General features: G+C 36.3%; 2 protein-coding genes across 2 annotated transcripts in view; both read right to left on the reverse strand.

Moving 5' to 3' along the window:
* Positions 1–7,128: 7,128 nt before the first annotated feature.
* LOC103028074 (pyrokinin-1 receptor-like) lies at positions 7,129–15,666 on the reverse strand. Its single transcript, XM_007235784.3, has 3 exons — positions 15,591–15,666; positions 12,873–13,796; positions 7,129–10,782 (listed from the first exon to the last, which is right to left on the reverse strand). Exons 2-3 carry the CDS (start codon positions 13,723–13,725, stop codon positions 10,457–10,459), a joined length of 1,179 nt encoding a protein of 392 aa, XP_007235846.3. The 5' UTR covers positions 13,726–13,796; positions 15,591–15,666; the 3' UTR covers positions 7,129–10,456.
* A 5,198-nt stretch (positions 15,667–20,864) lies between these two features.
* The window catches only part of LOC103027747 (ATP-binding cassette sub-family C member 2), a 52,467-nt gene continuing 51,294 nt past the window's right edge, over positions 20,865–22,037 (reverse strand). The window contains exon 32 of the mRNA XM_049472093.1: positions 20,865–21,303. Coding sequence (XP_049328050.1) covers positions 21,174–21,303 — 130 coding nt within the window. The 3' untranslated portion in view covers positions 20,865–21,173. The remainder of the gene's footprint in view (positions 21,304–22,037) is intronic.

The following is a 22,037-nucleotide window of genomic DNA, read 5'->3' on the forward strand; positions in this document are numbered from 1 at the left end:
ACAGAACAACACTAATCGTATACAGAGCCGCTGTGAGCGTGGAGAAAGCCAACACTGTGTAATCCTGGTTCTCGGCTCTGTTGGAGCTGTGGTGTTTAATGGGGGGCTTTCTGAAGGTGATTATCCATGAGGTGATCGTCACGGCGAACACTGGTAGCAGTGACATCAGAAAGAAATGTGGAGCTCGTATTGGTGAAAATAATACACACAGAAAACAAACAATGAACAGAATGAGATAAACTACGATGGAGCAGCGAGGAAAGACAACATGAGCAGAGCAGAACGGATGTCTTAAACCAAGAATTCTCTCCAACGCGACCATCTGCTGAAGGAGAACACCGCACATTCTTGATCCCCACCAAAAAGATGTAAATATGTCAAACATTAACTCAATTTGAAGAGAAATGCCAAACGTAAGTAGCTTAGTTATGATGAACAGATTCATTACTAGTTCTACAATGTTGTTGTGGAGGAGAAGAGTGGCAACGTCCAAACGTCTTCCCTCGTTTTTCTGATGATGGTAGAGAACACGAAAAGCCCAAACCAGAGCTGGCAGTCCCACACACACACTATAAACAAGGAAGATGGACAGTCTGACCCTGTCTGACCAATCAGCATGTACAGGTGGCTCATAATAATATACAAAATCAAACCAGGTAAGAGGCATGGTGAGATCTCTCTGCTGTGCTTCGTTTGAGACGTCCTAGGGAGGAAACAATGAGTTCTGTTTCTGTTGTAGGAATAACTGTTTCAGTATGAAAAGAGAGAATTATCTACTTACTGAAGCTAAACCAAACCTGTAGAGATGTGAACTGTAACCAACCCAGCAGCTGAATACACTATAAAAAATAAAAGGATAATAAAATATTATAGCCTAAACATAGTTCAATTTAACAGCGTACTATTATCCATTATACATTATATAATATTATATAATAAATAGATAACTCTTATTATAAATAAGACAATGAAAAAATAGAAAAACAAACAGTTTGCTAACAGAAAGTATTTTGATAATTATCTTATTAATCTAAATTTGTCAGTCTCTTACCTTTACGCTCTAAACTCTTTCTCCATTGATTTGCAGCACTGACATAAAACGAATAAGAGGCATACAACCAATCCACAAGCGTCTAAGCCCCGCCCCCCCAAGTAACGCCTCAAACTCCTAATATTTAGAGATGATTTGATGGTATGGAAAAAGTAGATACCGCCCCACACTGCATTAGTCTTTATAATCTGCTCACTCTGCCTTTCACATACTAAACAGAGAGAGAGAGAGAGAGAGAGAGAGAGAGAGAGAGAGAGAGAGAGAGAGAGAGGAAAACATACAGGGAGAGATACTGCTAGAGAGAGGGAGGGTCCTTTACTCGTCACCCTGCAGGAACATTTAAGGTAAGAGTATAAAATATCTAAACGTTACAGTGCTCAGTGTATTAGACTTCATAGTTAAACAGGTTTCAGAAAGTTTTGTGAAAGTTTTGCAGATGTTATAGGAACTCTGACAACTGGAGTTCACTAACTAAGAGAGACCTGTGTAAAAAAAAAAAAAAAAAAAAAGATATGTTCATTTATGTTCGCTCATTCACATGATCAGCCAGATAAAAACAGCACCACTAATGGCCTATGCCAAGTACGTACATCTTAAATTTTAATATATATTTTTAACCCATTAAAAACTTACTTATGCAAACATCAATTTTTAACATCAAATCCATATAAAAAAAAAAATACTCGTAATTCTCCCTATGCAGGTATCCTTGTTCTCCAGGTGGTGTTCCTTCAGTGCTGCAGCAGTTTAATTCTACACCTGGTTTTGGTAAGGACTCATATTTTACTTCACTTCCTTTAATTGAATTGAACTGAACTGAATTTAATAACTAAGAGAATGTGAAGCAGAACACAATGAACTGTTAAAATTAATTACTTACTTAACACAAACTCAAACACAAACAAAACTCTCACACACTTCTCACTGTATTTTATGTTTTAGGCATACACGTGTTTCACACGGATTCAGACCTCGGAAGATCATGTTTAATGCTCATCCACTCCTTACTGATCACTGTTATGAAAACCGTATTTATTTTAATACCGACGGCGTCATAACATTCGCCTTCCTCATCGCTGGCCTGTGTGTCGGCCTGCCAGCTCTGGTCTGGGTAATATATCAGCACTGCAAGAACAGAGGCTACAGTTCAGCCTTCATCATCCTCCTCCTCCTCAATGACCTGATAGAGCTGCTCCTGAGTGTGCTGGTAGTGTTTTTGGTTTCATATGTTAAAATACAGTTTTTTTTGGTTATATTTAGAATGAATGGTGCGTATCTGCACCAGCTGGTGGCACTAGAGAGCATTCTCTCTTATAAACACAAAAACCTCTCTGATTTATTTTGTTCTACACCGTGCTCCATCATCCTGTGCATCATTCTATTTCTGACTGTTGCTGGGTGTCAATATGTAAATATAAACGGAGGGATAATAATAAAAATAGTCGTGTGTATTTTGCCGTTCTGTATTTTAGCAGTCACATGCACGCTGACCTGTAAAGCCCCTCCTCCCACCGGGCCGAAGCCAGGCTCCGCAGTGCTGATTGTAGCTACTCTTACACTCTTTGCCTTCTCTGTACAAGCAGTAGCTGTGTTAATCATTTTACATCCAATAGACGAATATTGTTGCGATTATTGGGACATAGATCTATTACCTGATTTTCTGGTGAGTCTGAGAGTGATCTCGGACCCTCTGCTGTGTGTGCTGGTCTGTAAAGAGAAGCTTAGAGCTCAAACTCAGCAAACTCACACAGAGCTCAACACTGAGCATCAGTCAGTCTGAGCTGAGCAGCTACTGCAGGTGTGTCCAAACTACGGCCCGCAGGACATTTGAGGCCCGTTTCCTTTTTTGGAGCGGCCCGCGAGGTATTTTAGAAATAGAATGAAAGTTGTCCCGCTGTTAAGCAGGTTTTTATAATGTGAGATTCAAAGTTTGAACGCTAGGTGTCAGAAACGGGCCAAAGAGTCTAAAAGCGGAGAGAGTGCGCATTTCTAGTGCAGAAAAACAGGCCAAAGAGTCTAAAAGCGGAGAGAGTGCGCATTTGTAGTGCAGAAAAACAGGCCAAAGAGTCTAAAAGTGGAGAGAGTGCGCATTTCTAGCACAGAAAAACAGGCCAAAGAGTCTAAAAGTTGCTGTAATTAAGGAGTTTAATATTAAGAGACATCATGAAATTAAACATCAATTTAAAAAATCTTATTTTACACAACACTGTCAAAGATAAAGATAGTATTTCTCGGCTGTAAGATAGTAATCAGGAAAATTTATTATTTGAAGTGGTATATTTAATTATTTGTTTTATTACAGAGTCTGTGGTCCGTGACTTCAAATATATTTCTCCTTCTGGCCCCCAACAAAAAAAAGTTTGGACACCCCTGTTCTAATCTTTACAGCACTGAGTTCAGTACAGTACAGCACTATTCATTAAAGAACATCTACACAAACATCATTTCACATAAAATAAATAAGATAAGATCAATTATTGTTTATCACTCTTTTACTGTTTTATTACTGCCTTACTGATTTTTAATTATAATTATTTTATGATGTGTTTTTGCTTTTATAATTATTATAAAATGCAGTATATTTTTCTATATATTCAATTTAACTTGTTTCTCACTATACTTGATTACACTTTACAGATTTCCAGTGTTTTACTTAATCATAAAGAGTCGTGGCACATTTTTTCAATGAGGCAAAACTGTCATAACTCATTCTTTGTAAAGTTTCATTTAAATATAAACTCTTCTTTTATGGAAACATATTTGGTAAAAAAAAAAAAAATGTGTTTTCAGAGACAGAGATAACACCTTAACGATAAAAAATAAATAAAAAATCAACCACTTCAATTGATCCTGCTGTGTGAACCTATAAGGGAAGTTTAACATAAAAAATATAACTTGAAATTAAAAATGCTATGTTATATTCTGTTGTGAAGAAACGTTATGATGTTATACTTTGTTGTTCATGATTAATTGTATGTACTGTTATAAATGATTTGATATGTTGTATATTATATATCATGTTATGTTATACATTATATTATGTTATACATTATCTATAATATACTTTAAATGCTGTTAAATATGTATTTGTATGTACTGTTATAAATTATGAGACATGGTATATTATATATTATGTATCATGTTATAATGTTATGCTCCGTATTTAGTTTTGTTGATATATGTTATATATAAGTTATATGGTTATGTAATATATGGTTTGGCTTATTTGTTCTATGCTATAGGTTTTGTGTTTGTTTATATTTTGATAATTATGCTTCATGTTCTATTTTTTGTTGTTACATGTAACAGAGTTATGTGTTGTTATATGTAGGTGTAACAGGTAATATATCTGTTGGGTAATGATATATGTCATGTTGTTATAAAGCACAAATTGTCTTCAGTAGATTCTGTTTTACATGGTGTTTATATTAAATTAGAATAATGAGTTTACAGTAATGGCGTCCGTCTCTAAGCATGTTTATATAGAGTCTGTGATTCATGGTGCGAGGGATAAATATATATATATATATATATTTTCAGGTACTTACAGAAACTTCATGTAAAATCTCTGAGTAAAGGACTGTGGTTATAAACACACACCTGGAACACCTGAAAAGAACAAAAGCTATTTTAGAAAAACACACACATATATCTGCTCATCAACCTGTGCATGTAAAACAATAATTAGGAGAGTGCATACATCACATAAAACATATACTCTGAATAGGCCAATTGGTCTAAAAAAAACTAAAACAAAATCTTTATAAATCAGTAAAGGAAATCTATCAAAAACTCAGCTGATTGATGAAGTGACTGATTTAGGAAAGTATCAATAACTAGCAGTATTATTATTATTATTATTATTATTATTTTTATTATTATTATTGTTTTATGATGGCTGTATATATATATATATATATACTCATACACAAATGTTTATGTTTATTAAACTAATATAAATACATTTTTGTAAATAAATTGTATGAAATTTTTTATGAAATTTAAATTTGCACAGACAAAATGAAGCTGTAGACTTTAAAAAGCCATATATTTTAAATATGACGATGATAATAATAAATATTGTTATTATTATATTTTGAGTAAATCTGTGTACATAATAATGACTTTTATTAGATCAATTCTGTCTCAGTCAGATCATTATAGATTATTATTATTATTGCACCTTCATTTTCCACCAATAGGGGTCGTCCTCTACTCATATATAAACTCAGAAAGAGCTCTTAGAATATATTTTTATTCAGAAATGTATTCAGAAATAAAAAATGAAGCAGAGAGCAGAGTGAGAACAGCCCAAAAAATAAAGTTAAAACATTGCAGTAAAGTATAAACATCACATGCAATCAAACAAAGCCATTTCATATGTAAAATTATATATATATATATTTAGCAAAATATGAATAATATACAGAAACAAAGTTATTCAGAGTGGGGTTTGATGCAAAACGCTCTGTTTTAGAGAAATTCAACAGTTTTTCTTTTTTTCTTATTTTTTCTTAATATATTTTCATTATTTTTGATCAAAATAAGGATGTCAAGAAATTAAAGGTACAGACGCAACATTTTCACCACATTATAATAAAATAATAAAATAAAATGCATGAAATTCGAGTACAAAAACAAAAACAATACAGTACCTCCCAAAAGTGAGTATAATATAGTATAATACAATATTTTATTATATATTTTAATAGAACAACGCTATAGAAATTCTAGAATCTTGAAAAGAATGTAGAGTGGTCAGTTTACAGCTAATATAATATCATATATTTACTTTCCTCTGAAAATAACTCAGTGTACAGACATTAATGTCTAAATATCTGGGGTAAAAAAGGGTCAAATTGTGCCAAAATTATTTATTATTTCATGTGACCACACAGTTTATATATTTTCCAGTTTATATAAATACTGTATATTTATATTCCCGTTTGAGAATGCCCCACAGATGCTCAACAGGGTTTACATATTCACAGACAGGCCAAATTACATGTATTTAATATATATGTATATTTATTAATGGACTTAATGGAGTCCATACATATATTCATATTCATACATTCAAATAAATCCTTTCATATAAATTCATTAATATATGGAATAGTTTTTTTCCTGGTATTATAACTGTGTGGAAACACATCAGGGTTTTACATTATAACAGTATATATTATATATTTCACTGTTCTTCTGCTTATTGTTGTTCCTTTCTTATTTTTATCCTTTTACTTCTTCTTCTTCTTCTTCTTCTTCTTCTTCTTCTTCTTCTTCTTCTTCTCCTTCTTCTACTTATACTTCTTCTTCTTCTTCTCCTCCTCCTTCTTCTACTTCTACTTCGTTCTTCTTCATCTTCTTCTTCTTCCTCTTCTTCTTCTTCTTCTTCTTCTCCTCCTTCTCTTTTTCTTCTCCTCCTCCTCCTCCTCCTCCTCCTTCTTCTTCTTCTTCTCTTCCTACTTCTTTTACTTCTTCCTCTTCTACTACTTCTTCTTCTACTACTTTTTTCTCTTCTTCTTCTTCTTCTTCTTCTTCTTCTCCTCCTTATCTTTTTCTTCTACTTCTTCTTCTTCTCCTCCTTCTTCTACTTCTTCTTCTTCTTCTTCTTCCTCTTCTTCTTCTTCTTCTTCTTCTTCCTCTTCTTCTTCTTCGTCTTCTTCTCCTCCTTCTTCTACTTCTTCTTCTTCTTCTCTTCCTACTTCTTTTACTTCTTCCTCTTCTACTACTTCTTCTTCTTCTTCTTCTTCCTCTTCTTCTTCTTCTTCTTCTTCTTCTTCTTCCTCTTCTTCTTCTTCTTCTTCTTCCTCTTCTTCTTCTTCTTCTTCTTCTTCTTCTTCTTCTTCTTCTTCCTCTTCTTCTTCTTCTTCTTCCTCTTCTTCTTCTTCGTCTTCTTCTCCTCCTTCTTCTACTTCTTCTTCTTCTTCTTCTACTTTTTCTTCTTCTACTTTTTCTTCTTCCTCTTCTTCTTTTTCCTCCTCCTCCTCTTCTTCTTCTTCTTCTTCTTCTTCTCCTCCTTATCTTTTTCTTCTACTTCTTCTTCTCCTCCTTCTTCTACTTCTTCTTCCTCTTCTTCTTCTTCTTCCTCTTCCTCTTCTTCTTCTTCTTCTTCTTCCTCTTCTTCTTCTTCTTCTTCTTCTTCTTTTTCTTCTTCTACTTCTTCTACTACTTTTTCTTCTATTTTTTCTGATTCTTGTTGTTTGTCTTTATTATTATTATTATTATTATTATTATTATTATTATTATTATTATTATTATTATTATTATACTTTCAACCTTAAATAAATGAAAACAATGCTTTTTTTGTTGTTGAAGAAATGCTTTGCTACAATTAAGCTTAAAATTCTGTCGGGTTCTGTCAGCGAGCTGGAATTCGGAACAACACCTGAACTAAAAAAACAAACAACTTAAATCCAAACTAAAACTAAAACTAACATTTTACAAACAAATTTTTTATATAGTAAAGGATAGAGAGACTCCGCCCACTTAGCTTAAAGAGTGAAACCGAAACTAAACTTACCCAATACTGTATATATAACATATATTACATAACAAAGACACAAAGCTCTGTGCGAAATGTATACTTTTAGGTGTGGAAATGCTCTAATATGCATATTTTCTTTTTTTAGCGTAACTGTTTAGTTTTATATTTGTAAAAATATAACCGTTTCTTGTGCGATATGATGTATAATTTTATGTCTGTGGGTCAGGAGAGGTAGTTACGAACCGTGGAGGTCTGAAGATGTTCAGATGTTCGAAGGTCAGTTCTGAGCATTATTATTATTATAATTATTATTATTATTATATACATTCACATTGTTTCACATTATATCAAGACTCAATTACATCACATCATAATACAAAAAATACAGTTATCACACTTATTCAATAATTTATCCTTATATATAAATAAAAAAAAAAAATTATAAGGGTCAGTATCATTATAATGTGCCTTTTGTTTCCGCAACATATAATTTTAATGCAAACATTATAGAGGAATGATTAAAATATTTGTATTTTTTAAGTATTGTGCAGCTTAATGTGAAAATAAAATAAATATAAAATAGATAATAAAAAATTAAAAAGTGATTATTATTAATTTAATTTAATGTGTTATATATAACTCAAACTAAGATTACATATTTAAAACTTAAGCTTTAGTCGGCTCTGTCGCAGTAAAATAATTGCTAATATTATTCAAACTTTCGTTTGGTTTGCCATAACAGGCTGGACAATACAGCACAACAGGAAATATTGAACCAAAAGTCAAATAAAAAGTGAAAAAAACTGGACAATGTGATTTCTGTGTAGTCTGAAGCCTTATAAATATAATACATAACATATAACGTGTAAAATCTTGTCATTTATTGTTAATTTTACGGGATTAAAGGCACAGTATTGTGATAATGACCCCACAAGCTGAAGTAAACCTTCTTTTATCTGGTACAGCAGTAAAAGCACTGACGACAGCAGCGAATCACAAAGCAAAAACAAGCAACATCCTCCAATCAGGCGCAGATGAACAGTTTCTCCTCTGATTTATGATTCGTCAGCTTTTCAGCTTCAACCAATAATCAGCATGGCTGAAGAGGTTCTTCACGCAAACAGAGGATCCATCAAATCCAAAAGAAACAAAACAATCGACACAGTAAAACCAACAGTGTTAAATTAACGTTTAGAGTTTTTATATTTTAGAATAAAAGGGAATGTATTATACCTGTTTTTACAATAGAACTACTAGTTGTTACAATAGAATAGGTCTATGGTTTGTGCAAAACATGTTCATGAAGTTTTTTTGTTTTTTACACTAAATCACTCTCATTGCGTTGGACAGTAGGTATAGATTCCTCCATCAGAAGAAGTCTGCTGGATAATCCTGCTGTGTACTGTCTGGAACTGAGGTTCTCAAACTACAGACTGAAATGACTGAAAAGGAAATGCTTTTTCAACTGAAGATCTAGTGGGTGGGGCTCTGATGGGGGTTGAAAGGTGAGGGGCGGAGCCAGGGTGGTTCATTTATTGTGATGTCACAATAGGTGGGGCCATCCACACTGACAATCACAACTCTTTTAGCTGATTTATAAAAAACGGATAGATGGATTTTTTGGTAATATTAAAACATACAAAAATTTTGAATTTTATACCTGAAATTATACCTTGTTTATTTACCAAAACTCTAAAACACAGTATTTATGGGAAATTCCTTAAATTAAACAACAAAAAAAGACAGGTATAAGAGGAAAATGCATATCGTTGCTGTCCAAAACAGCAACTTTACAGGAGAGAGAAAAAAACTTCTTAATTTTCAATAGAAGTCAATGTTAAAAGAGTTAATTTCATGTAATTTTGCAGAGATTCTATTGGTCCATTCATCAAGCAATGTGGACACAGTGTAACCACAGAGTTGGTTTGTTGAAATTATGTAGTAAACTAAAAATTAGCAAAAATGGAAATGCCTATTTTGACTTAAAGCTAGCTATACTGCAGGATAAATCACATATTTCTCCTGAGAAAGCTTCTTTTATAACGAGAAATACCATGTAACACTTTGAAATATGAAAATTCTCAAGTGGAGACCCTTATCTACCCTCCAACCCAACACCAAAACACCAAGAACAACAACAAAAAAACCCTAAAATTAAAAGAAGAAGCTTATGATCCAGATTAAACACTGGGGAGTTGAATTTTGACACTGTGGGAAATAAAACACACTTCGATATTTAACGCTACAATTTTAACACTGTGAATTTTACTGTGTAAACAAGAAACCCAACGAAACAACACCGAAAAAACAAAAATGTGATTTCATAGGAGCTTTAGCTCATCACTTATAGCAGTGCATTCAAAAGACAGTGACCTCAAGAACATAGTCCTCCTCCTCCACTGCATGTTTTTTTTAAATGAACGCTCAATAAACGCCTAATGAATGTCCAACGAACACTCAACAAACACCCAGCAAACGTCCAACGAACGTTCAGTGAACACTCAATGAATGCCCAATGACCGCTCAATGATTGCTCAACAAACATCCAGCAAACGCACAACAAACGCTCAATGAACACTCAATGAACACTCAATGAGCGCTCAATGAACACTCAATGAACACTCAATGAGCGCTTAACAAACACCCAGCAAACGCCCAACGAATGTTCAATGAACACTCAATGAACACACTCAATGAACGCTCAACAAACACCCAGCAAATGCCCAATGAACGCCCAGCGAACACTCAGCAAACGCCAATGAACGCCCAACATACGCCCAATGAATGTTTAATAAATGCCCAATGAACGCTCAATGAACACTCAACAAATGCCCAGCAAACACCCAATGAACACCCAACAAACGGCAAACAAACGCCTAATGAACGCCCAAAGAATGCCAAGTGCAATCGAGCGATCTTCATGCGGAGGTGCTGGCGGCCCCCGTGGAGGTCTGGCTGGCGACGCTGGTGACGGACGCATGGCTCTTGGTCCCGCAGACGTGGGGACACCGCGGTCTGAGGGGACCCATGGTCTTCCAGCAGGCCTTCCGGAAGACATTGGAGGAGATGCAGAAGAGGATGGGGTCCAGGGCGCTGTTGACGTACCAGAGAGGCAGAGACAGGTAGGACTTGAGGACGGTGTAGACGCTGAGGACCGTCCCCGACCACGAGTCCACGTACACCTGCATGAGCGAGGAGGCGATGTCGGGGAAGTTGCACATGAAGAACGCCACCACCACCGCACCTGGAAGATGAAGAAAGAATGGTTGAGGCAAGCTTTACAGGGCATCTCACGTTTTCTTTTTACAATCATTGCACACTTTATTTTTAACCATTTTCACAAACTTCCCATGGTACTGTTTCTATTGGAAGGAAGGATACATCAGCTGCGCCCTGTAAAACATCGGCTGCATTTTTTGGCTGTATACGAAGAGACACATACCTACGATACATTGCTCACGATAATTATGATGTTAATGCATTTGAGTTGAGTTTCATTATTCAGTACCGTTTGCTTTTATATGATCTTATTTTCATTTTTTATTCCCCTATTTCTTTTTATTATTCTAATTGTTCTTTATTTTTATCTATTTATTTTATTTTAATGATTAAATACTTGATTTAATTTAATTTAATTAATAATAAGCTGTAAATACTCAGCTGCATTGAAAAATGTATAATCCTCAATATATTACCAAGTAAAAATAAAGGTAAATAGAATAGAATGGAGTAACTTAAGGGGATAAACTACTAATAAATGAGCAAATACCAGAAATTATGGATTTATTGGTGTTTCAGTTTCACAGAATTTAACAACCAATTTTATTTATTCTATCTTCTGTTTTACCTTTTTTATTTTGTTCTATTTCTATCATCTGCTTTTTAATAATATTATTTTTATTTTTTAGTCCTCTATTTCTTTGTACATTTTCACGAAATTCCAATGATATTGTTTCTTTTGTCCTTTTATGGTATTTGTGAAAACGAAAGGATACATCAGCTGCTCCCTCTAAATCATTCTGAATGTCGGCAGCATTTCTCGGCTGTTTATGAAGAGATTCTTCGTTTTGGTCCAAGAGTTTGGAATGCCACTGCACTGTTTCTTAATCCTGGTCATGGAGAAGATTTTAGTGGATTCCCTGCTTCAACATACCCCCTGATTGATTAACCGACATGCAGGGCATGTTGCCTCTAGGACCAGGGTTGAGAAACATTGATCTGACTTCAGAACATCAAAGGAAAACAAAGGCATCACAACAGAAAGACACAGAGCATTATCATTTCGCTTGCTGGTGATCCATAAGAGTAAACCAGGCAATCACTAAGAGTGGCTCTTGAGCGAGGGTGGCAAAATGGATCAAATTCTCTTGTGTAAACTGTTGCAGGATACGTAATTCCTAAAAGCTCCCCAGGGGCACGATCTTTCTGTTCTTCTGGTGCCAGCAGGCTGCAGAGATATCTGCACGGCTTCATCGAGAGCTACTGGCGTAATTATGCAGATTCAGATTCAGATTTGTATGTTGTAAACTTTGCATGAAGCTGAAGCATCCCCACAGCTTAGCATGATGCTGCCACCACCATGTTTCACAGTGGGGATCAGGGTGTGTTCAGGAGCTTTTTATCAATTAGGCCAAAAGGTTCAATCTCAGAATGTTCTTCCTATACATGTTTACCATGTTCTTACGTCTTTCTTTTAACAACGGTTTTCTTCTTCCACTCTTATTCCATAAAAATCAGATTTGTGGAGTTTAAGACTTAAAGATCCAACTGAGCTGTGGATCTCTGCAGCTCCTCCAGAGTGGCTCAACTTGCTCGATCAGTCAGTTTGGGTGGACCATGAAAATGTCTTGGGACGCTCAAAGCTTGGGATGTGTTTTTATCTTTAACTTTATCTCTGATTTTTTATATATATATTTTTACATTTTTTAAATTATTATTTTTTAATTTGCTTTGATAATCATGTGACTATTGTCATGTGACGGTGACTTCACCCACTTGATACTTACATTTTGTTTTTTATGCCCTGAAGAAGACCAAGATGGCTGCAACGTGTCGGCCTCAGTGTTTTTAAATTTACTTGACATGACACATTAAATGCTTTTTAATCATTTTTTCCCTCTAGTGTTCACTAGTGTTCACTAAAAAACAAACCACTGAGTTCGATACAGAACAAATCACACACAGCTGGATTATTAACTCTATTAACTCTTTAAATTAATTGCACTTTATTTTATTTATAGGTTTTAGAGAAAAAAGTTTGCACTTTAAATGGTTGTAAGGTAAGGTCCAAGTGGGGGTATGAATACTTATAATAAATAACGTCCTGCATCTTACCCATAAGCCGCAAAGCCCTCTTCTCCTGAAGAAGCAGCTTCCCGTTCTGGAGGCACTGTGGATTGCGCCCCCCTGAGACGGCCCTGGTGATGCCCATGGCGGTGCGCTGGCGGCTGTTGTAGTGGAAGTGGGCGATGATGAGGACGTAGAGCGCAAGGATGCACATGAGTGGCACCAGGAAGCAGAGGATACCCCTCAGAAGCAGGGCTCCCTTGTAGATTGGAGAAGGTTCCTGCTCGGTCATCTCGCACATGGTGGACACCACGAACACCTTGTCCGGAGAGGTGGCACCGTAGTCCAGGATGCAGGCCCGGGCGTGCCGGTAGACCATGGCGAATGGCACAGAGGACGCCAGAGAGAGAAGCCAGATCCATCCCAGGAGACACGGCAGTCTAGATCTCCTCAAGCTGGACAAGGACCACATGGTGTGACAGATGGCCACGTAGCGCTCGGCGGTGAACGCCAGGATGACCCAGCTGGTGGTGGCGCAATACATCTGGCGCACCATGAAGTAGGCCTTGCACAAGGGCTCTCCGAGTCTCCAGGGGTAGCTTTCCCAGTAGTAGCGGTACACGGTGATGGGGATGGTCAGGAGCTGGAGGATGTCGGACAGCACCAGGCTGAGGAGATACAGCTGGATGGCGCTCGCCTTCATGCGGGCGTCGGTGAGAAGCGTCAGGATGCTAATGCCGTTAAAGAGAACCCCGAAAACAAAGAGGACGCTGTAGAACACGGTCATAGGGATGGCGATGTGGTACGGTTCCTGCTTGGTGACGCTGATGTAGATGTCAGGAACCGAGTCTGGGCTGGTGTTGCAGGAGAACTGGAACGTCCCTAGAGATTCGTTCATCATGGTGGATGACGTGGATGCCTGGGAATGTTGGGAACGTTCCTTGGAGAGTCTTTAAGAGGAGGTCCAAGAACCTTGAGAAGAAAGAAGATTGGAAGAATGCAAGAGTTAGGATAATTCTAGGTGATGCAATCCATATATTCCTTGTTTTCTTGTTGCTAGACCCAGACAGAGCAGTGTTCATTTGAATCAACTGTGTTCACAAGATAACACCTCATAACTCAACAACTTATAAAGGTGTAGGCTTTATAGGGTGTTCCCAAACCACCCCCTGAGGTAATAATCTATAATATATATAATTACCAGTTATATACTGCTATCCTGTTACTTTCTAAGCATGTCAGTTGCCATGAACATGTTGGCCAATGTTGAATCAAACTCTCTTTCTCTCTCACAAAAGAACACCTCACAACTTATAAAGGTGTAGGCTTGGGTGCTCCCAAGCCACCCATAAGGTAATTATCTATAATGATTATCAGTTATATACTGCTATCCTGTGACTTTCTAAGTATGTACCAATGTGAGCCAAGACTGTGATGTCACAGTTTTGGGGTTTTAGAACTGGCTTGTTTTAAAACCACTTCTCACTCAGGAACCCAACAGGACCCTTGGAAATTGATTACCTCTTGCTCCAATTCCAATAATACACATTGCCTCGCCATTGACATGTTGGCCAATTTTAAATTAAACTCTCTCTCTCACAAGATAACACCTCACAACTTATAAAGGTGTACGCTTGGGTTTCCCAAGCTGTCCCCTGAGGTAATAATCTATAAGGTATATAATTATCAGTTATATACTGCTCGTGACTTTCTAAGAATGTCTGTGCTTAGTCTTAGTAAGTATACCAATGGGAGCCAAGACTGTGATGTCACAGTTTTGAGGTTTTAGAACTGGCTTGTTTCAAAGCAGCTTCTAAACCTTTAAACTCTACATTTCAACCTGTTTATTGATATTCTCTCCATCCAATATCAACACGGCTTGGCTAAGGATTACAATAAAGGGCAGCTCACCCCAGGATCCTACAGAGGTGTTTTATGCTCTCACAAATGTCGGCATCACCGCTTTCGCTGGGCTTTATTTAGCTGTCATTCACTTTCAGAGAAAGCGAGTGCCTGGAAGTGGCAGGAGCCTATTAAGTGTGGACAACATATCAGAGCTTGAGCTTTCTTGGGGCTGGAAAACAAAACGTAGGAAAGCTGGGAAACAAACCACAAGCCTATAATTATACTTAAAAAGGCATCGAATGTCCTTGAAAATTGAAGGTTTTGAGTGGAAGTGGAAACAAATGCATTTTTGGGCAAATATATAAAATTCAGATAAAAAATTTAGCTTTTAAGGAAGTGTTGGGTAGCAATGCTATTCGTAAGGAAGATAAAAGAAACAATAAACAATATATGATAGAATAATTTGAACAGACAGAATTTCTTGATGAATTGACCAATAGAAATACTTAGAAATGACCTGAAATATTTTTATTTCTTTTTCATTGACTTCCAGTTTTTTTTTTGTCTCTACAGTAAAAATGCAGTTTTGGAGATACTTGTTTTTCATTAGACAGCAACATTATTTTATTACACTGATATTTCCGGCAATATTTCCTAAGCTACACTTACAGACGTTGTAAAGATTCCTAATAGCTTCCAGTGTTAATCAACCATATTTAAACTCCAAAAACCCTATTTTCTTGTTTCTAAACCTCTTAAAATTACATTTATTCCGCACCACAAAGCAGCAAACAGGTGGTTGCAAGACAAAAAAAGAACTTGCCAAGAACTGCCACCAACCATTCACTCAATTACTACTCAATTGCTCGATTACAATATCATCGATATACACAATAAAACAATGAAGCAATTCAATCTTACCCTGAGGTGAAGTCAAGCGTAAGAGCTCCTCAACGTTCCTCAGCGCGAGAGCAGAGCGTCCGAGTCTGATTCAGCCTCCAAATGAAAAACAATAGCAAGGAACGCTTGCCCCTCCTTCAGCCCCCCCGACTCTCTCTCTCTCTCTCTCTCTCTCTCTCTCTCTCCACCTCTCGCGCCACTGCTGCTGCATTTCACTCTTCCCTTCCACAGTTTAAGCTCGTCACCCGTCTCCAGAGAGCCAGAAGAATAGGACTTGTGAAGGCGAGAGTGGAGAGTCCTCACTCAGACCCTCAGAGCTCTTACGCTTTAATCCTTTCACACCTGAATTATCTCCAGCTATGGAGGAAAAATGTACAAATGCTGAGAAGATTCTAATATTCTACTATAAAATCGACATAGAAAATAAATTAGTACTGTATTGGAAGCCTGTGTGTAATATATAATTATAATTATATAATTTCATTTTTCATGCATCTTGGCATCATGTTCTCCTCCACCAGTCTTACACACTGCTTTTGGATAACTTTATGCTGCTTTACTCCTGGTGTAAAAATTCAAGCAGTTCAGTTTGGTTATTCTTGATTATATTTCAGAGGTTTTCAGTTTGAAACTTGAAACTTTAAAACTTAGCATTTTTATGTGGTTCTTATTTTTTTATGCAAACAAGCTGTTGCTGGCCATGTCATATTTACGTTTTATATATATATATATATATATATATATATATATATATATATATATATATATATATATATATATATATATATATACACATGTATGGATTTATATGTATTTACAGGTAGCGTTATAGAGGGGTATATATCTCAAGGTCTCCAGGTGTGTATCAGTATGTGATCCATAGATATCAGACATCATAGAGTATATGAATGAGTAATTATGAATGAACCTCCTTTAAAGATCTACCCTGATCACCCACACACTCTCACTGTGTGTGGTGTGAAGTTGTTAGCAGTGTGTATCAGTGTGTGTGTGTGTGTGTGTGTGTGTGTGTTCTCCTGTGGGGTAGTGGAGTGTTTGAACAGCGTAAACACCACAGTCTACTTTTAGAGGCTCATTTTAAGTGAAGAGCTTCAATTAAATCAGCTGATTTTAGAGCTCGGCTGTTATTAAACCCCATCGAGCCGCCGGTCTCCTGCCTCCACTGGAGATTACTGTCCATCGTTTTAATCAGAATATTGATTATTGATTAACCAGCAGCAAACAATAATAGTGTGGCTTATATATATATATATATATATATATATATATATATATATAGTCCTGTTAATGCTTTCGGTGTACTACAAACATAGGGAACACATAAGGAATCATTATTGCACCTGCACTTTCAAAGTTCTTGAAATTCCTCTTTTTGCCAGGTGGTTGCTGGGTGCTTGCTAAGACGTTGCTAAGGTATCAATGGCAATTGCTATAGTGTTGCTAAGCAGTTGCTAGGTGGTTGCTAAGGTGTTGCTATGGTGTCTGTGGTGGTTAATATTGTGTTTCTAAGCAGTTGCTAGGTGGCTGCTAAGGTGGTGCCAAGACGTTGCTATGGTATCAATGGCAGTTGTGATTGTGTTGCTAAGCAGTGTTCAGGTGGTTGCTAAAAGTTGTGTCTGTGGTGGTTGATATCATGTTTCTAAGCAGTTGCAAGGTGGTTGCTACGACATTGCTATGGTATCCACGGAGGTTGCCATGGTGTTGCTAAACAGTTGCTAGTTGGTTGCTTAATGGTTGCTAGGCGCTTGCTAAGTAATATATTTGCATAAATCAGCGAGGCAAAGAAAGTGCTTCCGTTTATTTACAGTAAGCTTAGATTCACGAATTTCTCCAGCACTAAGGCTGGAGCATTAGCATTAGCGGCTATTTTATTTATGCCGACCTAAAACCAAACGTTTTTCGGATTGAGGGTGTAAATCAGTCTTTTTCTTGTTCTGGAGTTTGTTTAGATAAAATTAACCGTGTTTAATTTTATCGTAAGTCTTGAGACTATTTGGCTCACGCAAATAGTGACGTGAACAATGTCAAGGATTCCTAGAGAGTCGTGTTTTCTTTTTGACGTGTTTTCTCATTTATAATAATAATAAGAAAAAAAATTTAACAATCTCAGAAAGAATCTAGTTGCAAATAAGTATCTAAAAATATAAAACATATTCTAGTTTCTTAAACACCGGCATATATTTTTCTTCTTTACCGGAAACAAAGCGGATCTTCTCAGGCTTGTCCGGGTGATAAATATTCAGCGGTATGTTAAACATCTGTTGGAGATGACGCTGGAAGATGCTGAGATCCTCAGGGTGCAGATTCCAGAGGCTACATGCTGTTCTTTCATCCCCAGCAAAACAGAGCCATCATTCCCATTAATACTGTTTCCCACTTCTCTCTCTCTCGGACACAAACACATCCTCCAGTGTCTCCATGGAGATGTCATTTCCACACCATCTGAGGAACCCCTCTGAAAACCTCGGAGATGAACCTGCCTTTCATATACCGCCAGGAATTGATGGTCGTGGGTGGTGGTGGGGGGGGGGGGGGGGGTCATCTCAGGAATGGGTTCCTGACTTTGCTCCGGGGGGGAATGCATAACAATCCCTGCCTGAAATTCCTCAGAATAGACAGATAAAAAGATCTCACCAGATCTATTTTTATTCTTACCCATTTTTTTAGTCCCTTCCAGAACCAGCCGTTTAAGGGCTCTGTCACTTTTATGCAAATAAGCTCTTGCTGGCCACGCCCAATGCTTATGTTTACGAGTGTTCACCAAATATACCCTCATATACATTGAGGCTAACCCTCATTTTCAACTTTACAAAATTAAAAGGACTAAAAAATAAGTTTAAATTCTAAAAACAAGCAAATAATATAAGATTTAATTAAGAGGAAATAGAATAATTCAGAATAAAAGCATAAAAGGATATGCAGACAGGCTAAAATGTAAAATAAATCAATAAAATAGAGATAAATAATTAAAATAATAAAATACCGTATAGACACAATTAAAAAGTACTTAGAGGACTAAAATAACAGCAAAATTATAAAAAAAAATAAATTAATAAAATAATGGAACTAAAATAAATAGTAATAATATAATAAAAACGTATATAAAAATGAAATAAAAAGGTAAAAGGCCAAATGTAAAAGTAAAAGGGCTAAAATGTAAATACTGGGCGCTGCATCTGTGGTTGAAGGAGCTAAATAAAAAGTAAAAAAAAAAAACAGCTGATTGGTCAAGTCTGGCTCCGCCCCTGATTAAAAAGCTCTGTTTATGTAAATACGCCACTTTTCTGTGTTGATTTCTGTAGAGCAGAAGGGAACAGAAACACCGCGTTCACGTTTTTCTGCACTCGTGAGTTCTGACCCCTTTAGAAAATCACAAAAAGAAAAGTCCTGCAATTTTCCGGCCGGCTGCTTCTTCAGAATCGCTTCTGATACGGAAAAATAAAGGAACGCTGACGTTATTCAAGCATGACGAAGTGCCTCTGCTCCGTTTAAGAGGTTAAAGTTTAAAGGAGTGTTTGTGTCGCACTGAAGCTGTTCTGTCTCTGAAGTCTGGAGGATGAGTTAGAGATGATTTCTCACTTTTTTTATCAGAATTAGAGCTAAAATTAACAATTATTATTATTTTTCTGTTGATTAATAATATCATTAATGACCTGAGATTAATCAGGAAACTGTCAAATAATTTTTAAAACACAAATTATTCTTGTTAATTTAGCATTTTCACATCTAGCCCTGTTTTTAATGGGCATGGTAATCTATCTAAACACTGCATTTACATAATTAATGAAGGTTAATTGCGCTAATTGTTAAGATGAGTCACCCCACTTTACCTCTATCAGTTAAAAACTGCTATATATATATATATATATATATATATATATATATATATATATATTGGGTGAAAAAATATATTGCTTAAAATATAAAAGGAAGCATAAAAGAGGCTGTTAAAGTGCTTCACCTTTTGCCTCTTGGTAAGAGACTTTCGGGGTTGCTAAGATGGTTGCTATGGTGTTGCTAGATGATTTAGAACACTTTTTAATAATTTGTTTTTACTGTTTAGGGATTTCCAGGTGGTTGCTAAGATGTTGCTAGGTGGTTGCTAAGATGTTGCTAGATGGTTGATATGGTATCCCATCCAAAAAAAAGGGTGTTAAAGACTGTCAGAGGATATTTTGTGTGGTGCACCTCTTGGTGAGAGACCGTTGGCTGATAGACACGCTTCTACAACATACAACATGGTCTTGTGATGTTGCTAAGAAGGTTGCTATGGTGTTGCTAAGTAGTTGCTGTTGTGTTGCTAGGTGGTTGCTATGTTGTTGATAAGGAAGTTGCTAGATGATTAGAACAATTTTAAATCATTTTTTACTGATAAGGGATTTCTAGGTGGTTGCTAAGATGTTGCTAGGTGGTTGATATGGTATCCCATCTGATAAAAGAGGGAGTTAAAGACTATCAGAGGCTATTTTGGGTAGTGCACCTCTTGGTGAGAGACTGTTGGCTGATAGACATGCTTCTACAACGTACAACATGGTCCTGTGGCATTGCTTAGTGTTGCTAAGTGGTTGCTATGATGTTGCTAAGTAGTTGCTTTGTGGTTGATGTGGTATCCCGTGTTTTTTCACATTTTGATTTATTTTTTTTACATTGCAATTTAAAAGTAAAAGAGTAATGAGGGCATAAAGGGCATAAAAATGCTAAGTGGTTGCTATGGTGTTGCAAAGTAGTTATAAATAATTGCACTAGGGTTGCAATAGTATCCCAGGTTGTTTCCAATCTATTGCTAGATGGTTGCATTGCTGTTGCCTGGTGGTTGGTATGGTATCCCATCTAATAAAAGAGTGCCCCTGGTATCCCTGGTTGTTTCCAAGTGATTGCTTAGTGGTTGAAATGGTATCCTGTGCCTTTTTACGTTTTGTTTTATTTTTACATTACAGTTTGGAAAAAGTAATGAGGGCAAAAAGAGGGCGCTAAAGTGTTGCTAGGTGATTGCTTTGCTGTTACTTGGTGGTTGATATGGTATCCTTTGCCTTTTCACATCTTATTTTCATATAACAATTTGGAAGCAAAAAAGTAATAAGGGCAAAATAGAGGGTGTAAAAGTGTTGCTAGGTTGCTATAAATAATTGCACTAGGGTTGCAGTGGTATCCCTAGTTGTTGCCAAGTTGTGAGGTGGTTGCAAAGCTGTTGCTCTGTGGTTGATATGGTATCCCATCTGATCCAAGAATCGCCCCAGATTTACGCAGAATTAATAAATATAACAGAGAAAGAAAAAATATTGAAATTACTTTATTACTATCGAATGAGTTATTAATACATTAACAAACACCGTAAACAAATAAAGAACAATGTAAAAAATGCTGAAGAAATCTCATTTTTCTTTAAAACAGTATAAATTAGAGCAGGTAATAATCCAGTGTGAGGAGAAGCAGCGTGAATCCTCTGGTTTACAGTCACTCGTTTATCAGACGTTCAGTAGATACAGGAACAGCAGAGCTGGGCTTCGGGTCTCGCCGGGTTCTGGTGGCCACATCATAGATCAGGCCTGTGAAACTGGTGGTTCCTCAGATCTTCAGCAGATCTCACAGAGCTGTGTACTGTATAGACGTGACTCCGGCCTCTTTAGCCAGAGCGAAAAAGTGTCCCTTCCTCTCCAGCAGAGCGCTCGGCGAATCAAATTCCACGATCTTCCCAGCGTCCAATACCATCACCCTGAGAAAAGAGAGGGAACGGGTTCATATAAAAACACATAAAAAATATTATAGACGCAGATCCTATTAAAAAAGAGGGTTTCCCTCATTCAGCTTAGCATTAATGACTGAGATGGGAGCGGCTACTCGATTTACACACTGTAGTCAACAATATTATATAAACACACTCTGTAAAAAAAACTGGGGTAGCAAGAGAGTACATTTTTTTATTTTTGTTTTTTAATTTCAAATGTGTGATTTTCCTTTTAAAATAAATATATTTATTTTCTCTTTATGTAGAAAACATTTCATTTATATGTTTTTTTTCCTGCAAAAAGGCTGTTTTAAGTGTTTAGATTTGTATGTCTCATACAGAAAATGTATGTTAAAAAACATACTAACTTGCTGGTTGAAATAATGATCAACTTTTACATCTATTTTCTTGAAATATTTTATATCTGTGTGTCAAATTACGGAAGATGTTTTCAGATTTTAAAAAAATGTAAAAAGTGCTTCCACTGTCTGATAAAAAGTAATTTTGCGTAAAATATTGAATAAATGCTTATTTGTAAATTTATTTTTTGGCCGTTATAAACCATATTTTTGTGTAGAATTACAGGAAATGTTCCATAACCAGGTCTTCTTTTAGTTTGTTGTAGTTGTTGAATCATCTCAAAATATATATTTTTTAAATGTATTTTCTTGAATATTTTTGCCAGTTATGAATGATCATTTATAATGTTAATTTTTCCTGAA

The sequence above is a fragment of the Astyanax mexicanus genome, chromosome 25 (assembly GCF_023375975.1).
Source record: "Astyanax mexicanus isolate ESR-SI-001 chromosome 25, AstMex3_surface, whole genome shotgun sequence".
Classification (NCBI taxonomy): Eukaryota; Metazoa; Chordata; class Actinopteri; order Characiformes; family Acestrorhamphidae; genus Astyanax; species Astyanax mexicanus.

Excerpts from the sequence above, each read along its gene's own strand:
- LOC103028074 (XM_007235784.3), bottom strand. The coding sequence starts at position 13,725 with ATGATGAACGAATCTCTAGGGACGTTCCAGTTCTCCTGCAACACCAGC. Across the intron at positions 10,783-12,872 it reads GAGGGCTTTGCGGCTTATGG|GTGCGGTGGTGGTGGCGTTC; the intron begins GTAAGATGCAGG and ends TTCATCTTCCAG.